Source organism: Oncorhynchus gorbuscha, linkage group LG24 (genome assembly GCF_021184085.1).
Source record: "Oncorhynchus gorbuscha isolate QuinsamMale2020 ecotype Even-year linkage group LG24, OgorEven_v1.0, whole genome shotgun sequence".
NCBI classification, from domain to species: Eukaryota; Metazoa; Chordata; class Actinopteri; order Salmoniformes; family Salmonidae; genus Oncorhynchus; species Oncorhynchus gorbuscha.
In genome coordinates this window covers 11,817,992-11,834,268 of record NC_060196.1, presented here as the reverse complement: position 1 = coordinate 11,834,268, position 16,277 = coordinate 11,817,992, and the positions used below count along the sequence as shown (strand labels likewise).

Sequence of the window (16,277 nt, the reverse complement as noted above, 5' to 3'; positions counted from 1 at the left end):
AGCTGGGTAAAGGACAAACTGGAACGGTTACATCTGTGAAAGTTTCAAGAAGTGGAATTGTTTAGATTTGTTTATGCATCCTCCGCCCAGAGAAAGCGTGTGCTTCGCTGCTCGGGGCTCAACCTGTGCCATGCTTTGCTCTCCGGAACAGGGCACGGCTCAAAGGGGTGATCAGTGGGGTAGTGTTGAGTGTAGAGGTGGATCAAATGAAAAATAATATTCCTGGTGTTTGTGACACCTGCCGTTTGGTGAGACGTACTGTAGACCCGGTGGCAATGGTGAGACTGAGAATACCCTGTCTGTCTTGTTGAGCTTTGACACAGACTTCCTACCTGATAAGGTCAGGTTAGATTTGCTATTCTGTGAGGGCTTATGTTCTGAGCCCGCTACGGTGCTTTAGGTGCTAAAGATTCAGACATGTTGCAGCTAGGTGTAGAAGGGAGATCCCACAATGTGAGAAATGTGTAGGAGGGAATAGTCAAAGGGAGTGTACAGTTGTGATAGAGAAAGCATTGTTTGTCAACTGTGCCCATGCAGCTGGGGATCCGAAGTGCCCTCAGAGACAAATTGAGATTGCCAGAGTTCGATTAGGGAGGAACATTTTCTATGCTGAGGCAGGGAAGAGAGTAGAGGGTGAGTGATTTGACTGGGAGCCCCCTAGTGAGTAGGCCTGAAGAGAGATCCAGAGAAAATTAGATTTTGTCAGGTTGGATGTAATTGCTTTTATAGCCATGGTGATCAACCGCACTGCACTGAAGGAGCAGAAATCACAGAAGATTGATGTGGTAGTTGCAGCAGCAGAAATATTTGGATGTGAGAGATTTTTAGTGCAGAAAATGTCCAGGGGATTTTGAGAGAAGGGGTACCATCCTCCAATGCTGATGGCGTGATGTAGGATCTCTTAGGGCCAAAGTAGTGGGATGGGGTGGTGGGGTTTTGGGGATAGTGTATAGGTGCAGGGTTAAATGGTGGTGTAATTTAGAGGTCCAGAACAGTCATTCTGAAACATACTTTTTTTCTCATGACTAACTACCAGGAAGTTAGAAAAGACAGGTTGGGTGTGTGGGCAGCTTATATTCATTAGCTTGCCTTGACTGGCAATAAGAATGTGTTCTTAACTGACTTGCCTGGTAAAATAAAAATAAAAAGAGAATATCATGAGAAGGTGATTTCACCGTACCCCCTTAATAATGAATCCAACTGTTTGACATGGAGAGGGGACCAATAACGTTATGATACAACTTATCAATGTAGAACCAACGGTGTCTTGTGATTTTCCCATTCCTTTTTCTTTTACCAAAAAGGTTCTATCCGCACTCCGACCTGCAAAAGGCAGCAATAAGCAACACAGCGTCTCGTCTGCTGGAAAGCTGCACGAAGAAGACACCCTAGCTTTGACGCCAACTAATAACGCCCTTTCTCTTCAGTGTATACGGAAGTAAACAATGACCAAGAACAATTGACAAATTAGCGTTTTTTCATTCTTGTTATTTAGACATTTATAAACACCATGGAACTCAAAATATGGCTAATTTAACTGCAAATCATCACATACCCCATGTATTATTTCATTCGTGTTAGAGACAGGACTTGGTTGGTAGATATTATATAGGTTATATAGCAGTTACGCTAGCTGCTAACAATGGCTAACTGTATGGTTTTTCACACTCAAATAGCCTCCATCATGGAGGTTCTAGCGAATGCAGCCGTGGCAGAGATCTGTAAAGTCGTAGACGACGACTATGCAGTGTTTCGTTTGGAAATAACTCAAAGCCGGAAAGAAAACAGAGTATTACGGAGGAAACTACTGGAAATGAAGGTGTCACGGGAGCGCGCAGAGAGGACAATGCGAGAGCGCGTCCTCGCCAGTCGTCCCAGAAGTGTCAAGATCCTCGACCGATACAGAGGAATGGCAAGAGGTACATTTTGCAGAAGGCTGCGGAGAACGTCGCCGTTCATATATATAGCTCAGTGCCTGTCGCCCGGTTCCCTTCTGCACGTGTGTTCAAATATGTTACCCATAATTGGATCTTGGTCAGTGTTTGGATAGAATGCAATAATGTCCTTGATTAATTGGCTATCTTGCACAAAGACACAATATCATATTGTAACCAGATAATTGATTTACTGCTTTTCCTATTATTTACTCATTGAAAACAATGTGATGCATGGAACATAATACATCAAACATTAAATAGTATATCAATAAGTTATAATTAGTGTTACCTTACATCCTTGCCAATTGTAGACAGCTTCAATAGTGTACAATATACTGCTAACCAAACCACCTCTTTTCCTCCAATCACTTTCTCAGGTGAAGGACATCTCACTGGAGGCCACAGGAGCTTTGTTAAACCAGCAGGACACAACACATGGAGAGATGACCAACCTATAGCTATAGATGAGGGGAGTGGAACCTCAACCCAGCATGTTATTGTGATAGAGGTTAGTGTTATAGAGTTACACCAAAAATTACAGTTGCTTTGTAACTCAAATGTGGCCAGTTTATTTCAGAAAGGCTCCCCCTCAGCTTTTCATTAGCTTACATGTACATCCTCATTTATCTGCCATAGGGGAGCTTGTGAGACTTGCCTACGGTTAATATGTGTGTGAATAACTCACGCCGGCGAGTGAGATAAGATGCAAGAATAATCCTTTACTCAGGTATTACATGTTACAGGTCACGACATTCTATCTTGCATTACTCATCTCATATGTGTGTACTGTGTTCTATACTATCCATCTGAGCCTATGCCGCTGTGACATTGCTCATTCATATTTATATATTCTTATTCCATTCCTTACTTAGATTTGTGTGTATTTGGTATTTGTTGTGGAATTGTTAGATATCACTTGTTAGATATTGCTGCACTGTCGGAACTAGAAACACAAGCATTTCGCCACAATCCGCAATAACATATGCTAACCATGTGCATGTGACCAATAAAATGTGATTGATCTATCCTTGATAGGTGCCCCACTAGCACCATCTCTGGGTTGGTATTAATGCCCATTATCTTAACATCTTCCTTTTCATATAGAATTAGCTCGAGCACTTCATACCATTTTAATACCACAGTGAAAATACCTATTTACATTATCAACACCTTTTTAATTTTCTTGTCCTAGTGTGGCGCACTGGTAGCATATTGGCCACTTCTGGGAGCCTCAGGGCCTCTTCTTCATCTTCCACATCCTCCTGAAATTGTGGAGGAATGGTCGGCAGAGATAACGGCCCTGGTGGGTTATTCCCCATCTCCTCATTATGTGTCCTGCCCACACCATCCAGGGGATATTCACAGTCTTCCCATGTGGCCCTCCTGTGCCCTATGCTCTCCTGAACTGGGCGTATGCCCCTCCAGTTCCTTCGATTCTTTCGGCCCTTTACTTCCACTTCATATGACCTTGCGCTGATGTGCCCTATGCATGTGCCAAGACTCCACATGGCATCTCTGGCTTGAGGTGACAGGAGCACTCTGACAGTTTGGCCTTGTTTTATTACAGGCAGATTTTTTTGCATGCTGGTCATAGTGATGTTTTGACTTGTCCTGACGTGCACGCTTGTGTGCCTGAACATTCCTAATGACCTTAGGTGCGAGGAGCTTGGGAGCTGTTGGCAACAGAGAGCGAGTGCGTCTAGACATTAAGCGACGTACAGGACTGCTGCCGAAGACCTCTGTGGGAGTATTTCTCCACGCCTAAATGGCTTGCCACACATCTCTGCCTTTCTGTATAGCCTCTGTGATGAGTCTTTGCTATTTTCACTGCTGACTCAGCCTTACAATTACTCTGACTGTGGTAGGATGAGGAGGACACATGATGGATCTCCCAGGCTTTTGCAAACAAAGCAAAGTTGTGACTCGTGAACTGGGGCTTATTATCCGTAACTACACCTTATCTGATAAACTCCTGCTTACAACAATCGATGATGCAAGCGGCTGTTGTGTCAATCACTTTCTCCACCCCCCAGAAATGGTAATAGTAGTCCACTATAATCAGGAAAGGAACACTCTTACTGTGAACAGATCCATTCCCACTTTAGACCAGGGACATGCTGGTATATCATGTGGCTGCAGGGTTTCCTTTTGCTGCTTAGGTCAATTATCATTCCATATGCTGCACACAGCCACAACATGTTTCAATTTAGAATAGTGAGTCTCTGGCTTTCCTGAGACTGGCTTCGATTCCTGAGTGCCCTGCTTGGATACGAGAGAGAATCATCGGGCGAAGAGTTTCTGGCACTACCACCCTGTCGCCTTTTGTCTACGACCTCTTCCTGCATTGTTTGTCTCTGTATGTCCAGCAGTCCCTTACTAGGATGGGCGTACTCTTTCTTGTGTCCGGCCAGCCTCTTAGGATAGAAGACTGAAGCGTTCGAGAAGTCTTGTCCTCTGCTGAATGAGCTTTGGATAGCATCCCATGTCTATGGGGAGATGTTGTGATCAGTAGCATGGTTCACATCTTCAACCTCAGCCTGTAGAGCATGTACAGTCTCATTTGTCCGTTATTGCCTGTGACTAGCTGTCGGTAGTGCTGCTCAAGACAAGAAAGCTGCAATGTGAAGCTCTACTCCTTTCTTGTATACTACCTGAAGTTGATAACACTGAAGCTTTAGCGTCATCCTTTGTAGTTGCTACGGGGCAGACAGAAGAGGTATTTTGAAGATGACCTCAAAAGGCTTGGGATCAGTGTGCAACGTGATAAAGTCCCCATCATGAAGGTACTGGTCACAGGCGAACAATATGGCCAGGGACTCCTTTTCAATTTGAGCATATCCTATCTCCGTGGGTGCCAATGTCCTCGAAGCAAATGTAATGGGCTGCCCCTTCTGCAGGAGCGCTGCCCCTAGGCCTTTGTCACTTGCCACACATTGTAGGGTCACTTCCTCAGAGAGGTCATGGTACCTCAGTATTGGTTGGTTGCTTACCAATTTCTTGATATGCGCTAATGCAGCATCATGTTGAGGACGCCATGCCCACAGCACATCTTTATTGGTCAGCCGACGCAATGGATCACAAGTGTCAGACAGATGAGGTAAGAATTTTCAAAACCAATCAATCTCTGCATTGCTTTTGCGTCGGTAGGTGGCGGCATTTGCTGTACTGCCTCCGCCTTCTTAGTCTGGCTTCAGGCCTTCAGCTGTCAAAAGATGTCCTATGAATGTAATACTTGTGAGCCTGAGCTTAACGTTGGTCTTTATTCAGCTCTAGATTCATCTCCCTTTCTCTTTGTAAGAGCTGAGTCAGGTTGTGGTCATGGTCCTGCACTGCTTCTTCCATTGTGACACCACAGCCGTGTGCCAGGATGTCATCAGCTGTGACACTTCTTCCTGTCAGTCTCTGAAGTGCATCCCTTTGCCTTCGCTGATATTCCTCTGCAGCTGGTTTCACTCTCCTAAAGGTAACCTTGTCCACCGGTATCTACCATTGAGGGTCCAAAAATGTGGTGAGGTGACTACTCTCTTCATCCAAATGTACCTGCCAGTACCCATTTTTTTGCATCCATAACCGAAAAGATTTTTTTGCTTTTGCCAGGCTTGGCTGTACCTCTTCAATGGTAGGTATTTGGTCATGCTCAGGGTACATGGATCGAGGCAGACTCTTATTTTGCCAGGCTTTTCCGTCACAACCATGTTAATTATCCCCTTAGGGTTTGGTGACCTTTGTAATGACACCCTGTTCCTCCTTTGAATCAACAGCCTTTTAGTATCTTTTCTTTCAGTGGGATGGGGATTCGGCTAGGAAGCTGTTGAACTGGTCTAACACCAGGTGGAGCTCACTTAGCAGAGCCCCCATGGGCCCTTTCAAAAACATCCTCAAACTGTTTCAGTTTTGCCCGCGGAGGTGTTCAAGTCTGATGGGACCTTTTAGTTTTGCTTTAGTGCTGACATGATTAACGACATGTTGGTGGTTGAGCTGTAGCACCTTTTCACACGTTTCTGCTGAAAGGAGAGGCTGCTGCTGCAAGGTTTTCACCACTTGGAACTTTAGCACATTTGTTTCCCCATCATGATTGTCTTGTAGTTCACACTCCACTGCTGGTGTTATAACCGAGCCATCGTACAGCCTTCGCCTTGCTTGGTTGTGGCTTTTCATGTCCATCCTGCTTTACTTGCATAAAGTCTCTTTAGCCGAGTATATTAACAGTGGAGCCACTGTCTAGCTGGCATTTGATCACGCTGCTTGGATCATATTCACAGTTGTTAGTGGGGAAAGCTTTACATAATTGACATCTGTCATGTGTCGCATGTCAGCTTCTTCATCATCATTATGATCACTGCATATATCCTGTTTGAGCAGATTGACATGCTTACTTTGTCTGCACAATTTAGCAAAATTGTAAAAACAATTCCACCGAATTTGCACAGAACCCCCATAAGCTGGACATTTGGCTCTTGCCCGTGTTGATCCACAGCACATGCAGCCATCTTTAGTATTTTTCCGCCTTGCGTCACTTGTCCGACAAATTTTGTTTCCACTTGTCATCGACATGGTTTCTGTATTTGTTCCGAGTGGCATAATTGACAGATTCTGCCTGTTCAGGGACAGTGTTCCTCTTTTTGAATTGGACCGGCGTCTGTTCGCTCGCTTCGCATAGATCTATGGCTTTTTAGTCGGTGTACGTTTGCGCAGCATACTTTCTCTTCCCCTGTTATCTTTACAGCCAGTCACAAGTCTGTCTCTGATCATTTCGTCTCTCATTGCACTGAAATCGCATGAATCAGACAGTCGATGCAGCCTCTCAGCATATTGACCCGACAACTCTGCTTGAGTGTGTTCACATGAATCTTTCGTAAATCCCATCACGAGCAGGTTCATAACGTCTTTGTAATGCGTCAAGGGTTGTCTTTGAATTGTTCCAATCCTCTTCCCACAGACCTAAGGTGACGCTGAAGTATATGACACTGTCTTCCATTAATACTGGGCAGTGTTGCCACTCGCACATGCAGGTCTTCTTATTTATTTATCTAAGCCCGTAGCGATTTCATAATTCTCCCACTGATCACGGGAAAAACAGACGGTTTCGATACAAATTGCCGTTCGTGTCCATGGCGCCAGGCACCCGGGAATTTGACTGAGAGATATTGCAGGCTCTTCTTCCTCGCTCATCTGTTCCACTTGTTTGCGTTCATCCGACAGTGATTACATCGTCCACATACCTTATGTTTTCCGTAGGGCTTGGCTTTGGATTCAACTCTCTGACACTGTGTTAGATAAGGTCCAAGCATAATCCTTTTGGTATTTGTGGTTTTATTAGGATCTCCATTCGCTGTTGCAAAAACAGCAGCTACTCTTCCTGGGGTCCAAAAAAACATGAAACATAATACAGAATGACATAACATCATTAGACAAGAACATCTCAAGGACAGAACTACATACATTTTTCAAAAGGCACTATCTAGGTCAAATAGAGGAGAGGATTTGTGCCGCCAGGTGTTGCTTTATCTGTTTTTTGAAACCAGGTTTGCTGTTTGTTTGAGCAATATGAGATGGAAGGAAGTTCCATGCAATAAGGGCTCTATATAATACTGTACGTTTGATTGAATTTGTTTTGGATTTGGGGACTATGAAAAGACCCCTTGTGACATGTCTGGTGGGATAAGTGTGTGTGTCAGAGCGGTGTGTAATTTGACTATGCTATATTTGGATAGAAAACACTCTAAAGTTTCAAAAACTGTTAAAATAATGTCTGAATATAACAGAACTCATATGGCAGGCAAAAACCTGAGAAAAATCTCACCAGGAAGTGGGAAATCTGAGGTTTGTGGTTTTTCAAGTGATTGCCTATCCAATATCCAGTGTAAATGGGGTCAGATTGCACTTCCTAAGGCTTCCAGTAGATGTCAATAGTCTTTAGAAAGTTGTTTCAGGCTTCTATTGTGAAAGGGGAGAGAATAAGACCACTCAAAGTAGGTGACTCAGCTGAAAGCCATGAGTTGTTTATCGTGCGTGGCCGTGAGCTCCGTTACCTTCCCTTTCCTTTCAAATGACGTTGGAATTGTCCAGTTGGAATATTATTGAAGATTTATGATAAAAACATCCTAAAGATTGATTATATACATCGTTTGACATGTTTGTACGAACTGTATTGGAACTTTTTTTACTTTTCATCTGGACTTAGTGCACGCGCTTTGTGCATTTGGATTAGTGAACTAAACGCACGAACAAAAAGGAGGTATTTGGACATAAAGATTAACTTTATCGAGCAAAACAAACATTTTTTGTGGAACTGGGATTCCTGGGCGTGCATTCCGATGAAGATCATCAAAGGTAAGTGAATATTTAACGCTATTTCTGACTTTTGTTGACTCCACAACTTGACGGGTATCTGTATGGTTGATTTTGGTGGCCGAGCGCTGTACTCAGATTATTGTAGATTATCGCAGATTATCGCATTATTCGCCGTAAAGCTTTTTTGAAATCTGACACAGCGGTTGCATTAAGGAGAAGTTTATCTTTAATCCTATGTAAAACACATGTATCTTTCATCAAAGTTTATGATGAGTATTTCTGTAAATGATGTGGTTCTCTGCAAATTCACCGGATGTTTTGGAGGCAAAACATTACTGAACATAACACACCAATGTAAACAGATTTTTGGATATAAATATGGACTTTATTGAACAGAACATACATGTATTGTGTAACATGAAGTCCTATGAGTGCCATCAGATAAAGATCATCAAAGGTTAGTGATTCATTGAGGTATATTTCTGCTTTTTGTGACTCCTCTCTTTGGCTGGAAAATGACTGTATGTTTTTTGTGACTAGGCGCAGACCTAACATAATCGCATGGTATGCTTTCGTCGTAAAGCCTTTTTGAAATTGGACACTGTGGTTGGATTAACAAGAAGTTTATCTTTAAAATGGTGTATAATACTTGTATTTTTGAGGAATTTTAATTATGAGATTTCTGTTTGAATTTGGTGCCCTGCAATTCACTGGCTGTTGTCAAATCGATCCCGTTAACGGGATTTGAGCCATATGAAGTTAACAGGTGCATGTTTATCAATAATTGGAAGAAGCAGTTTCATGAATTCATCAAGTGCCGCATCTGGAAGCTCCTCATTAACCACATCAGACCAGCAAATATTTTTAACATCATCCACATGAGAGTCACAGCAAAATCTATTGTATGACCAGCTGTTGGAACTTTGTCTTTCCTGGATATAGGCACTATATTGGGATCACTGCAACCAATGGGATCACTGCATCCAATTAGAACAAAGTTCTACAGCATTAATAAAAATGTTATTGATACATGTGGATTTTTTTATTTGACATTTTATTTAACTAGGCAAGTCAGTTAAGAACACATTCTTATTTTCAATGAGGGCCTAGGAACAGTGGGTTAACTGCCTTGTTCAGGTGCAGAACGACAGATTTTTACCTTGTCAGCTCGGGAATTTGATCTTTCAACCTTTCGGTTACTATTCTAACGCTCTAACCACTGGGCTACCTGCCCCGCATCTTGTTCCTGTAGTGGTTGTAAACACCCGGGTAGGTTGATTAATATCCTGAACCAGATTACAGGCACTGGTTACAGTAAGAAGCTTCCTCTTGAGTGGACAGCTTGATGAAAACCAGTCGATATTCAGGTCCCCTAGAAAGTAGACCTCTCTGTTTACATCACATACACTATCAAGCATTTCACATGTATTATTTAGATACTGGCTGTTAGCACTTGGTGGCCTATAGCAACACCCCAAAAAGAAAAGGCTTTAGATGTGCCAAGTGAACCTGCAACCACAACACTTCAATAACACTTGACATAATATCTTCTCTAAGCATTACAGGGATATGGCTCTGAATATATACAGCAACACCTCCCCCAGAAGCATTTCTCGAAATAGTCTGAAGTATCTGTCATTGTTATTATGGATTTACACACAGAACTGATGTCCTCTCTCAATGACCTACAGATTCCTGTCATCTTGCTGTTCTCATGTTTCAACTCGTCGAGCTGATCCTGGGAGAACTGCAAACTGTTCTTCAGGTCCTGGACCTCTGGTCAGGTCATCCATTCTTTTATAAGTAGAATCCACCAGTAGTTGGACAAAACACTTGAAGCTATTTTCTTGTTGTTGTAACAACTGCTTGTTGGTCTCTTTTTGTAGAGACACCACTGGCACTGTCCTTAATGGTACTCCCGCCGGCTTTGGTCTTTGTCAGGGTAGCTAGCAACGTATGTTAGGCTGTTACTCCTCGCAGTTTCAGGCAGAGCAGGTGACAGGGAAAATTGAAAACAACTAACACGTTACACGTTACAGCTCACCACATCCTAATCAGACCCTCCATAATGCACCCGTTTATCTATCCTAAATAGGTGCCCCACTAGCACCATCTCTGGGTTGGTATTATGCCCATTATCTCATCACCTGAGATAATTATCCAATTCAACTCGTGCACCGGTAATAACCTCCTCTCTTCTTGTGTCAGTCTGCAGATGGAGAGGCTGCAGGTCCTGGAGGATCATCTCTGGTCAAGCAGGAGAGGACTGAAGGAGAAGAGGACCCACGGCAAAGCAGAGACATCCAGACTGGAGCCACAGGGGACCAATCCAACACCCCCATGCCCCAGCCCAGGACCAGATGCAGCATCACGGAATTCAGTGGAACGCCAAACGCCGTCCTCAAGTCAGAGACAGACAAAGAGACTTTAACTGTAACAAAAAGGCTTTTACACACAGGATCTGACCACAGGTCAGACCCAGAAAGGCTGGGGCCACTGGGCTGTCCTCCGGCTCCTGGCTCAGAGTACTTACCAGTATTTCATCAGAGCCAGAGGAAGGATCATTCGTGTGGAGATGGTGATCGTGACACGTTAGACAATGGCAGTGATGATCCGTCTTGTTCTTACTCCACAAAGATGGACCCTGACAACATGCTCTTGGGTTTAGAGACACAGGCTGATTTGTCTAGAGGACACTGGAATCAGTACAGTAGTAGTGTATACTCTGAAGGGGGCCTAGATAAGAAAGGGGAGGGTCTGGTCGTAGATGAATTGACTGTGAAAGTGGAGGGCGACGTTCCTCCCACATGGATTGGAGATGGTCACCTTGGAGACGGACACTCACAGGGCAGAGATTTCTTAGATTACAGGGAAAGCTTAGAGACAAATTCACTTGTCGCGACCCACTCCACTTTACACGCATTCAGGGATCGCGACCTAGTGTCCACGTCAATGGGGCCTTCCGATTCACACAGCCGTGTTCTTTTTGATCAGAAATTGAACTTAAACGACAGGGCTAGAGTCCAGGCTCAGGGAGAGGAAGCCACATCAGAAAATAGTAAAGAGAAACGGTTCCTCTGCATGTTCTGTAACAAAGGCTTCAGCTGCCTCCAGAAGGTGGAGATCCACCAGAGGGTCCACACAGGGGAAAAACCTTTCAGCTGTACCCAGTGTCATATGCGCTTTGCCCAGACTGGTGACCTGAAGAGGCACCAGAGGGTCCACACAGGGGAGAAACCATTCGGCTGCCACCTGTGCCGGGCTAGTTTCTCTCACTCCTCCAGCCTGAAAAGGCACCAGAGGGTCCACACAGGGGAGAAACCCTACAGCTGCCCCCAGTGTGAGAAAAGGTTCTCCCACCAGCACCATTTGAAGATGCACCTGAAGGTCCACACGGGAGAGAGGTCGTTTGCCTGTACGCATTGCGGGAAAAGTTTCTCCGAGAGGAGTTACCTCAAAATACACCAGCAGAAAAAACATTCCACTCTATAACGTAGAAAGTAACCATTCTACTCGATAGCTTCTGAAGTTTATGTCAAACTCTGCATTAAAGACAAAGATGCATTTATTGTTGTCAACCGAAAAGACCCACGGGTGCATTTGGTATATGAGAGTTACAGATTTCAGTGTTGAATATTCCTGAGTAGAATATTGCATCCAGACATTGTGTGATATATAAGGCATATACCCTGCTTTTGGAAAGTATTCAGACCCCTTGACTTTTTCCACATTTTGTTTTATTACAGCCTTATTCTATAATCGATTAAATAAATAAAAAATCCTCAGCAAACTACACACAATACCCCATAATGCGAAAACAGAAATACCTTATTTACATAAGTATTCAGACCCTTTGCTATGGGAAATCGAGCTCAGGTGCATCCTGTTTCAATTAATCATCAAATTCTACAACTTGATTGAAGTCCACCTATGGTAAAGTAAATTGATTGGACATGATTTGGCAAGGCCCACACCTGTCTGTATAAGGTCACACAGTTGACAGAGCATGTCAGAGCAAAAACCAAGCCATGAGGTCGAAGGATTTGTCTGTAGAGCTCCAAGACAGGATTATGTTGAGGAGCATATCTGGGGAAGGGTACCAAAACATTTCTGCAGCATTGAAGGTCTCCAAGAATATAGTGGCCTCCATCCTTATTAAATGAAGAAGTTTAGAACCACCAAGACTCTTCCTGTGCTGGCTGCCTGGCCAACCTGAGGAGAAGGGCCTTGGTCTGGGATATGACCAAAAACGTGATGGTCACTGACAGAGCTATAGAGTTCCTTTGTGGAGATGGGAGAACCTTCCAGAAGGACAACCATCTCTGCAGCACTCCACCAATCAGGCCTTTATGGTAGAATGGCCATCAGAAGCCACTCTTCAGCGGAAGGAACTGGGAGACTAGTCAGGATCGAGGCAAAGATGACTGGAGCAAAGTACAGAGAGATCCTTGATGAAAACCTACTCCAAAGTGCTCAGGACCTCAGACTGGGGCAAAGGTTCACCTTCCAACAGGTCAACGACCCTAAGCACACAGCCAAGACAACGTAGGAGTGGCATAGGGACAAGTCTCAATGTCCTTGAGTGGCCCAGCCAGAGCCCGGACTTGAACCCGATGATCGATCATCATAGAGACCTGAAAATAGCTGTGCAGCAACACTCCCCATCCAATCTGACAGAGCTTGAGAGGATCTGCAGAGAAGAATGGGAGAAAATCCCCAAATACGGTGTGCCATGCTTGTAGTGGCATACCCAAGAAGACTCTAGGCTGTAATTGCTGCCAAAAAATGCTTCAACAAAGTACTGAGTAAAGGGTCTGAAGACTTATGTGAATGTGATATTTCAGTTTTTATTTTTAATAAATTAGCAAAAATGTTTTAAAAAAATGTTTTCGCTTTGTCATCATGGGGTCAAGGGGTCTGAATACTTTCCGAAGGCACTGTAAGCCTAAAAGGTATGTTGCATATTGTGTTTGTACTATAAGCTATATGATGTTCACAAATGCCTGTTTCATTACTTCCATTCAACTATTGTTTTGACACTTTTAATAAGAAAAGTAATGCAATTCATGAAGTTCATGCAGATTTTTTGTTCAAAGCATGTTGGTGTGGTGTATTTAAGACTTGTTGATGTGTAATGTTTGGTCATTCGGACTTACACCCAACAGCGCTTTGTAACCATTATAGACTTACTAAATATACCTACACATACACACACATACACAGTAACAAACACCTACGCTTCACTTCAAAATAGTTCAGTCAGGTTTGTCTGATGATGACTTTTGACTTATCATAGTTGACTTATTTTTATCCACAACATCTTTACTGTTCGCTGCTCTGGCCCCCCAATGGTGGAACAAACTCCCTCACGACGCCAGGACAGCGGAGTCAATCACCACCTTCCGGAGACACCTGAAACCCCACCTCTTTAAGGAATACCTAGGATAGGATAAGTAATCCCTCTCACCCCCCCCTTTAAGATTTAGATGCACTATTGTAAAGTGACTGTTCCACTGGATGTCATAAGGTGAATGCACCAATTTGTAAGTCGCTCTGGATAAGAGCGTCTGCTAAATGACTTAAATGTAAATGTTTACAGCGCCTTCAGTAAGTATTCAGACCCCTTTTACTTTTTCCATATTTTGTTGTGTTAAAGGCTGAATTTAAAATGGATTAAATGGAGTTTTCTTGTCACTGGCCTACACACAATACCCCATGATGTCAAAGTGGAATTTTGTTTTTAGAAATTTTTACAAAATGAAAAGTCTTGAGTCAATTAGTATTCAACCCCTTTGTTATGGCAAGCCAAAATAAGTTCAGGAGTAAACATTTGCTTAACAAGTCACATAAGTTGCATGGACTCACTCTATGCAATAATAGCGTTTAACATGATTTTTGAATTAGTACCTCTCTATACCCAACACATACAGTTATCTGTAATGTCCCTCAGTCGGGCAGTGAATTTCAAACACAGATTAAACCACAAAGATTATGGAGGTTTTCCAATGCCTCTGAAAGCAGGGAACCTATTGGTAGATGGGTAAAACATTTAAAAAGCAGACATTGAATATCGCTTTCAGCATGGGGAAGTTATTAATTACACGTTTGATGGTGTATTAATACACCCAGTCTCTACAAAGAAACGGGAAGGAAAATTCTTAATAAATATTTGAATTGGCAACATATACATAACATTTGTATTTTATATGTATACCTTTGCCTATTCTCTCTGGCTTCAAACATACAGTAGGCCACCAAATTATTGTCAAAGAAATCAAATTTTAAAAAATGTATTTTTATAAAGCCCTTCTTACATCTGCTGATATATAAAAGTGCTGTACAGAAACCCAGCCTAAAACCCCAAACAGCAAGCAATGCAGGTGAAGAGGCATGGTGGCTAGGAAAAACTCCCTAGAAAGGCCAGAACCTAGGAAGAAACCTAGAGAGGAACCAGGCTATGGGGGTGGCCGTTCCTCTTCTGGCTGTGTCGGGTGGAGATTATAACAGAACATGGCCAAGATGTTCAAATGTTCATAGATGACCAGCAGGGTCAAATAATAATAATCACAGTGGTTGTCGAGAGTGCAACAGGTCAGCACCTCAGGAGTAAATGTCAGTTGGCTTTTCATAGCATCTCTACCACTCCTGCTGTCTCTAGAGAGTTGAAAACAGCAGGTATGGGACATGTAGCACGTCTGGTAAACAGGTCAGGGTTCCATAGCTGGAGGCAGATCAGTTGAAACTGGAGCAGCAGCACAGCCAGGTGGACTGGGGACAGCAAGGAGTCATTAGGCCAGGTAGTCCTGAGGCATGGTCCTAGGGCTCAGGTCCCCTGAGTGAGTGAGTGAGAAAGAAAGAAAGAAAGAAAGAAAAAGAAAGAGAGAGAATTAGAGAGAGCATACTTAAATGCACACAGGACACTGGATAAGACAGGAGAAATACTCCAGATATAACAGACTGACCCTAGCCCCCCGACACAAACTACTGCAGCATAAATAATGGAGGCTTGGTTGGGAGACACTGTGGCCCCATCCGACGACACCCTTGGACAGGCCCCCACACCACTTGAGGGAAAGCTTCAACCACCAACTTACCATCCTGAGACAAGGCCGAGTATAGCCCACAAAGATCTTCGCCAGGGCACAACCCAAGTGGGGGCGCCAACCCAGACAGGAAGATCACGCCAGTGACTCAACCCACTCAAGTGATGCACCCCTCCTAGGGATGGCATGGAAGAGCACCAGTAAGCCAGTGACTCAGCCCCTGTAATAGGGTTACAGACAGAGAATCCCAGTGAAGAGAGGGGAACCGGCCAGGCAGAGACAGCAAGGGTGGATCGTTGCTCCAGTGCCTTTCCGTTTACCTTCACACTCCTGGGCCAGACTACACTCAATCATAGGACTTACTGAAGAGATGAGTCTTCAATAAAGACTAAGGTTGAGCCCGAGTCTGCGTCTCTCACATGGGTAGGCAGACCATTCAATAAAAAATGGAGCTCTATAGGAGAAAGCCCTGCCTCTAGCTGTTTGCTTAGAAATTATAGGGACAGTTAGGAGGCCTGCGTCTTGTGACCATAGTGTACGTGTAGGTATGTACGGCAGGACCAAATCAGAGAGATAGGTAGGAGCAAGCCCATGTAATGCTTTGTAGGTTAGCAGTAAAACCTTGAAATCAGCCCTTGCCTTAACAGGAAGCCAGTGTAGAGAGGCTAGCACTGGAGTAATATGATCAAATTTTTTGGTTCTTGTCAAGATTCTAGCAGCCATGTTTAGCACTACCTGAAGTTTATTTTGTGCTTTATACGGGTAACCGGAAAGTAGAGCATTGCAGTAGTCTAACCTATAAGTGACAAAAGCATGGATTAGTTATTCTGCATCATTTTTGGACAGAAAGTTTCAGATTTTTGCAATGTTACGTAGATGGAAAAAAGCTGTCCTTGAAACAGTCTTGATATGTTCGCCAAAAGAGAGATCAGGGTTCAGTGTAACGCCGAGGTCCTTCACAGTTTTATTTGAGACGACTGTACAACCTCCAAGATTAATTGTC

At 43.6% G+C, this 16,277-nt stretch overlaps 1 protein-coding gene across 1 annotated transcript; it reads left to right on the top strand.

Annotated features, from left to right (window-relative positions):
* The first annotated feature begins 1,438 nt into the window (after nucleotides 1-1,438).
* On the top strand, nucleotides 1,439-12,048 carry LOC124012454 (zinc finger protein 813-like). Its single transcript, XM_046326088.1, has 3 exons — nucleotides 1,439-1,919; nucleotides 2,315-2,445; nucleotides 10,440-12,048. Exons 1-3 carry the CDS (start codon nucleotides 1,643-1,645, stop codon nucleotides 11,721-11,723), a joined length of 1,692 nt encoding a protein of 563 aa, XP_046182044.1. The 5' UTR covers nucleotides 1,439-1,642; the 3' UTR covers nucleotides 11,724-12,048.
* Nucleotides 12,049-16,277: the final 4,229 nt, after the last annotated feature.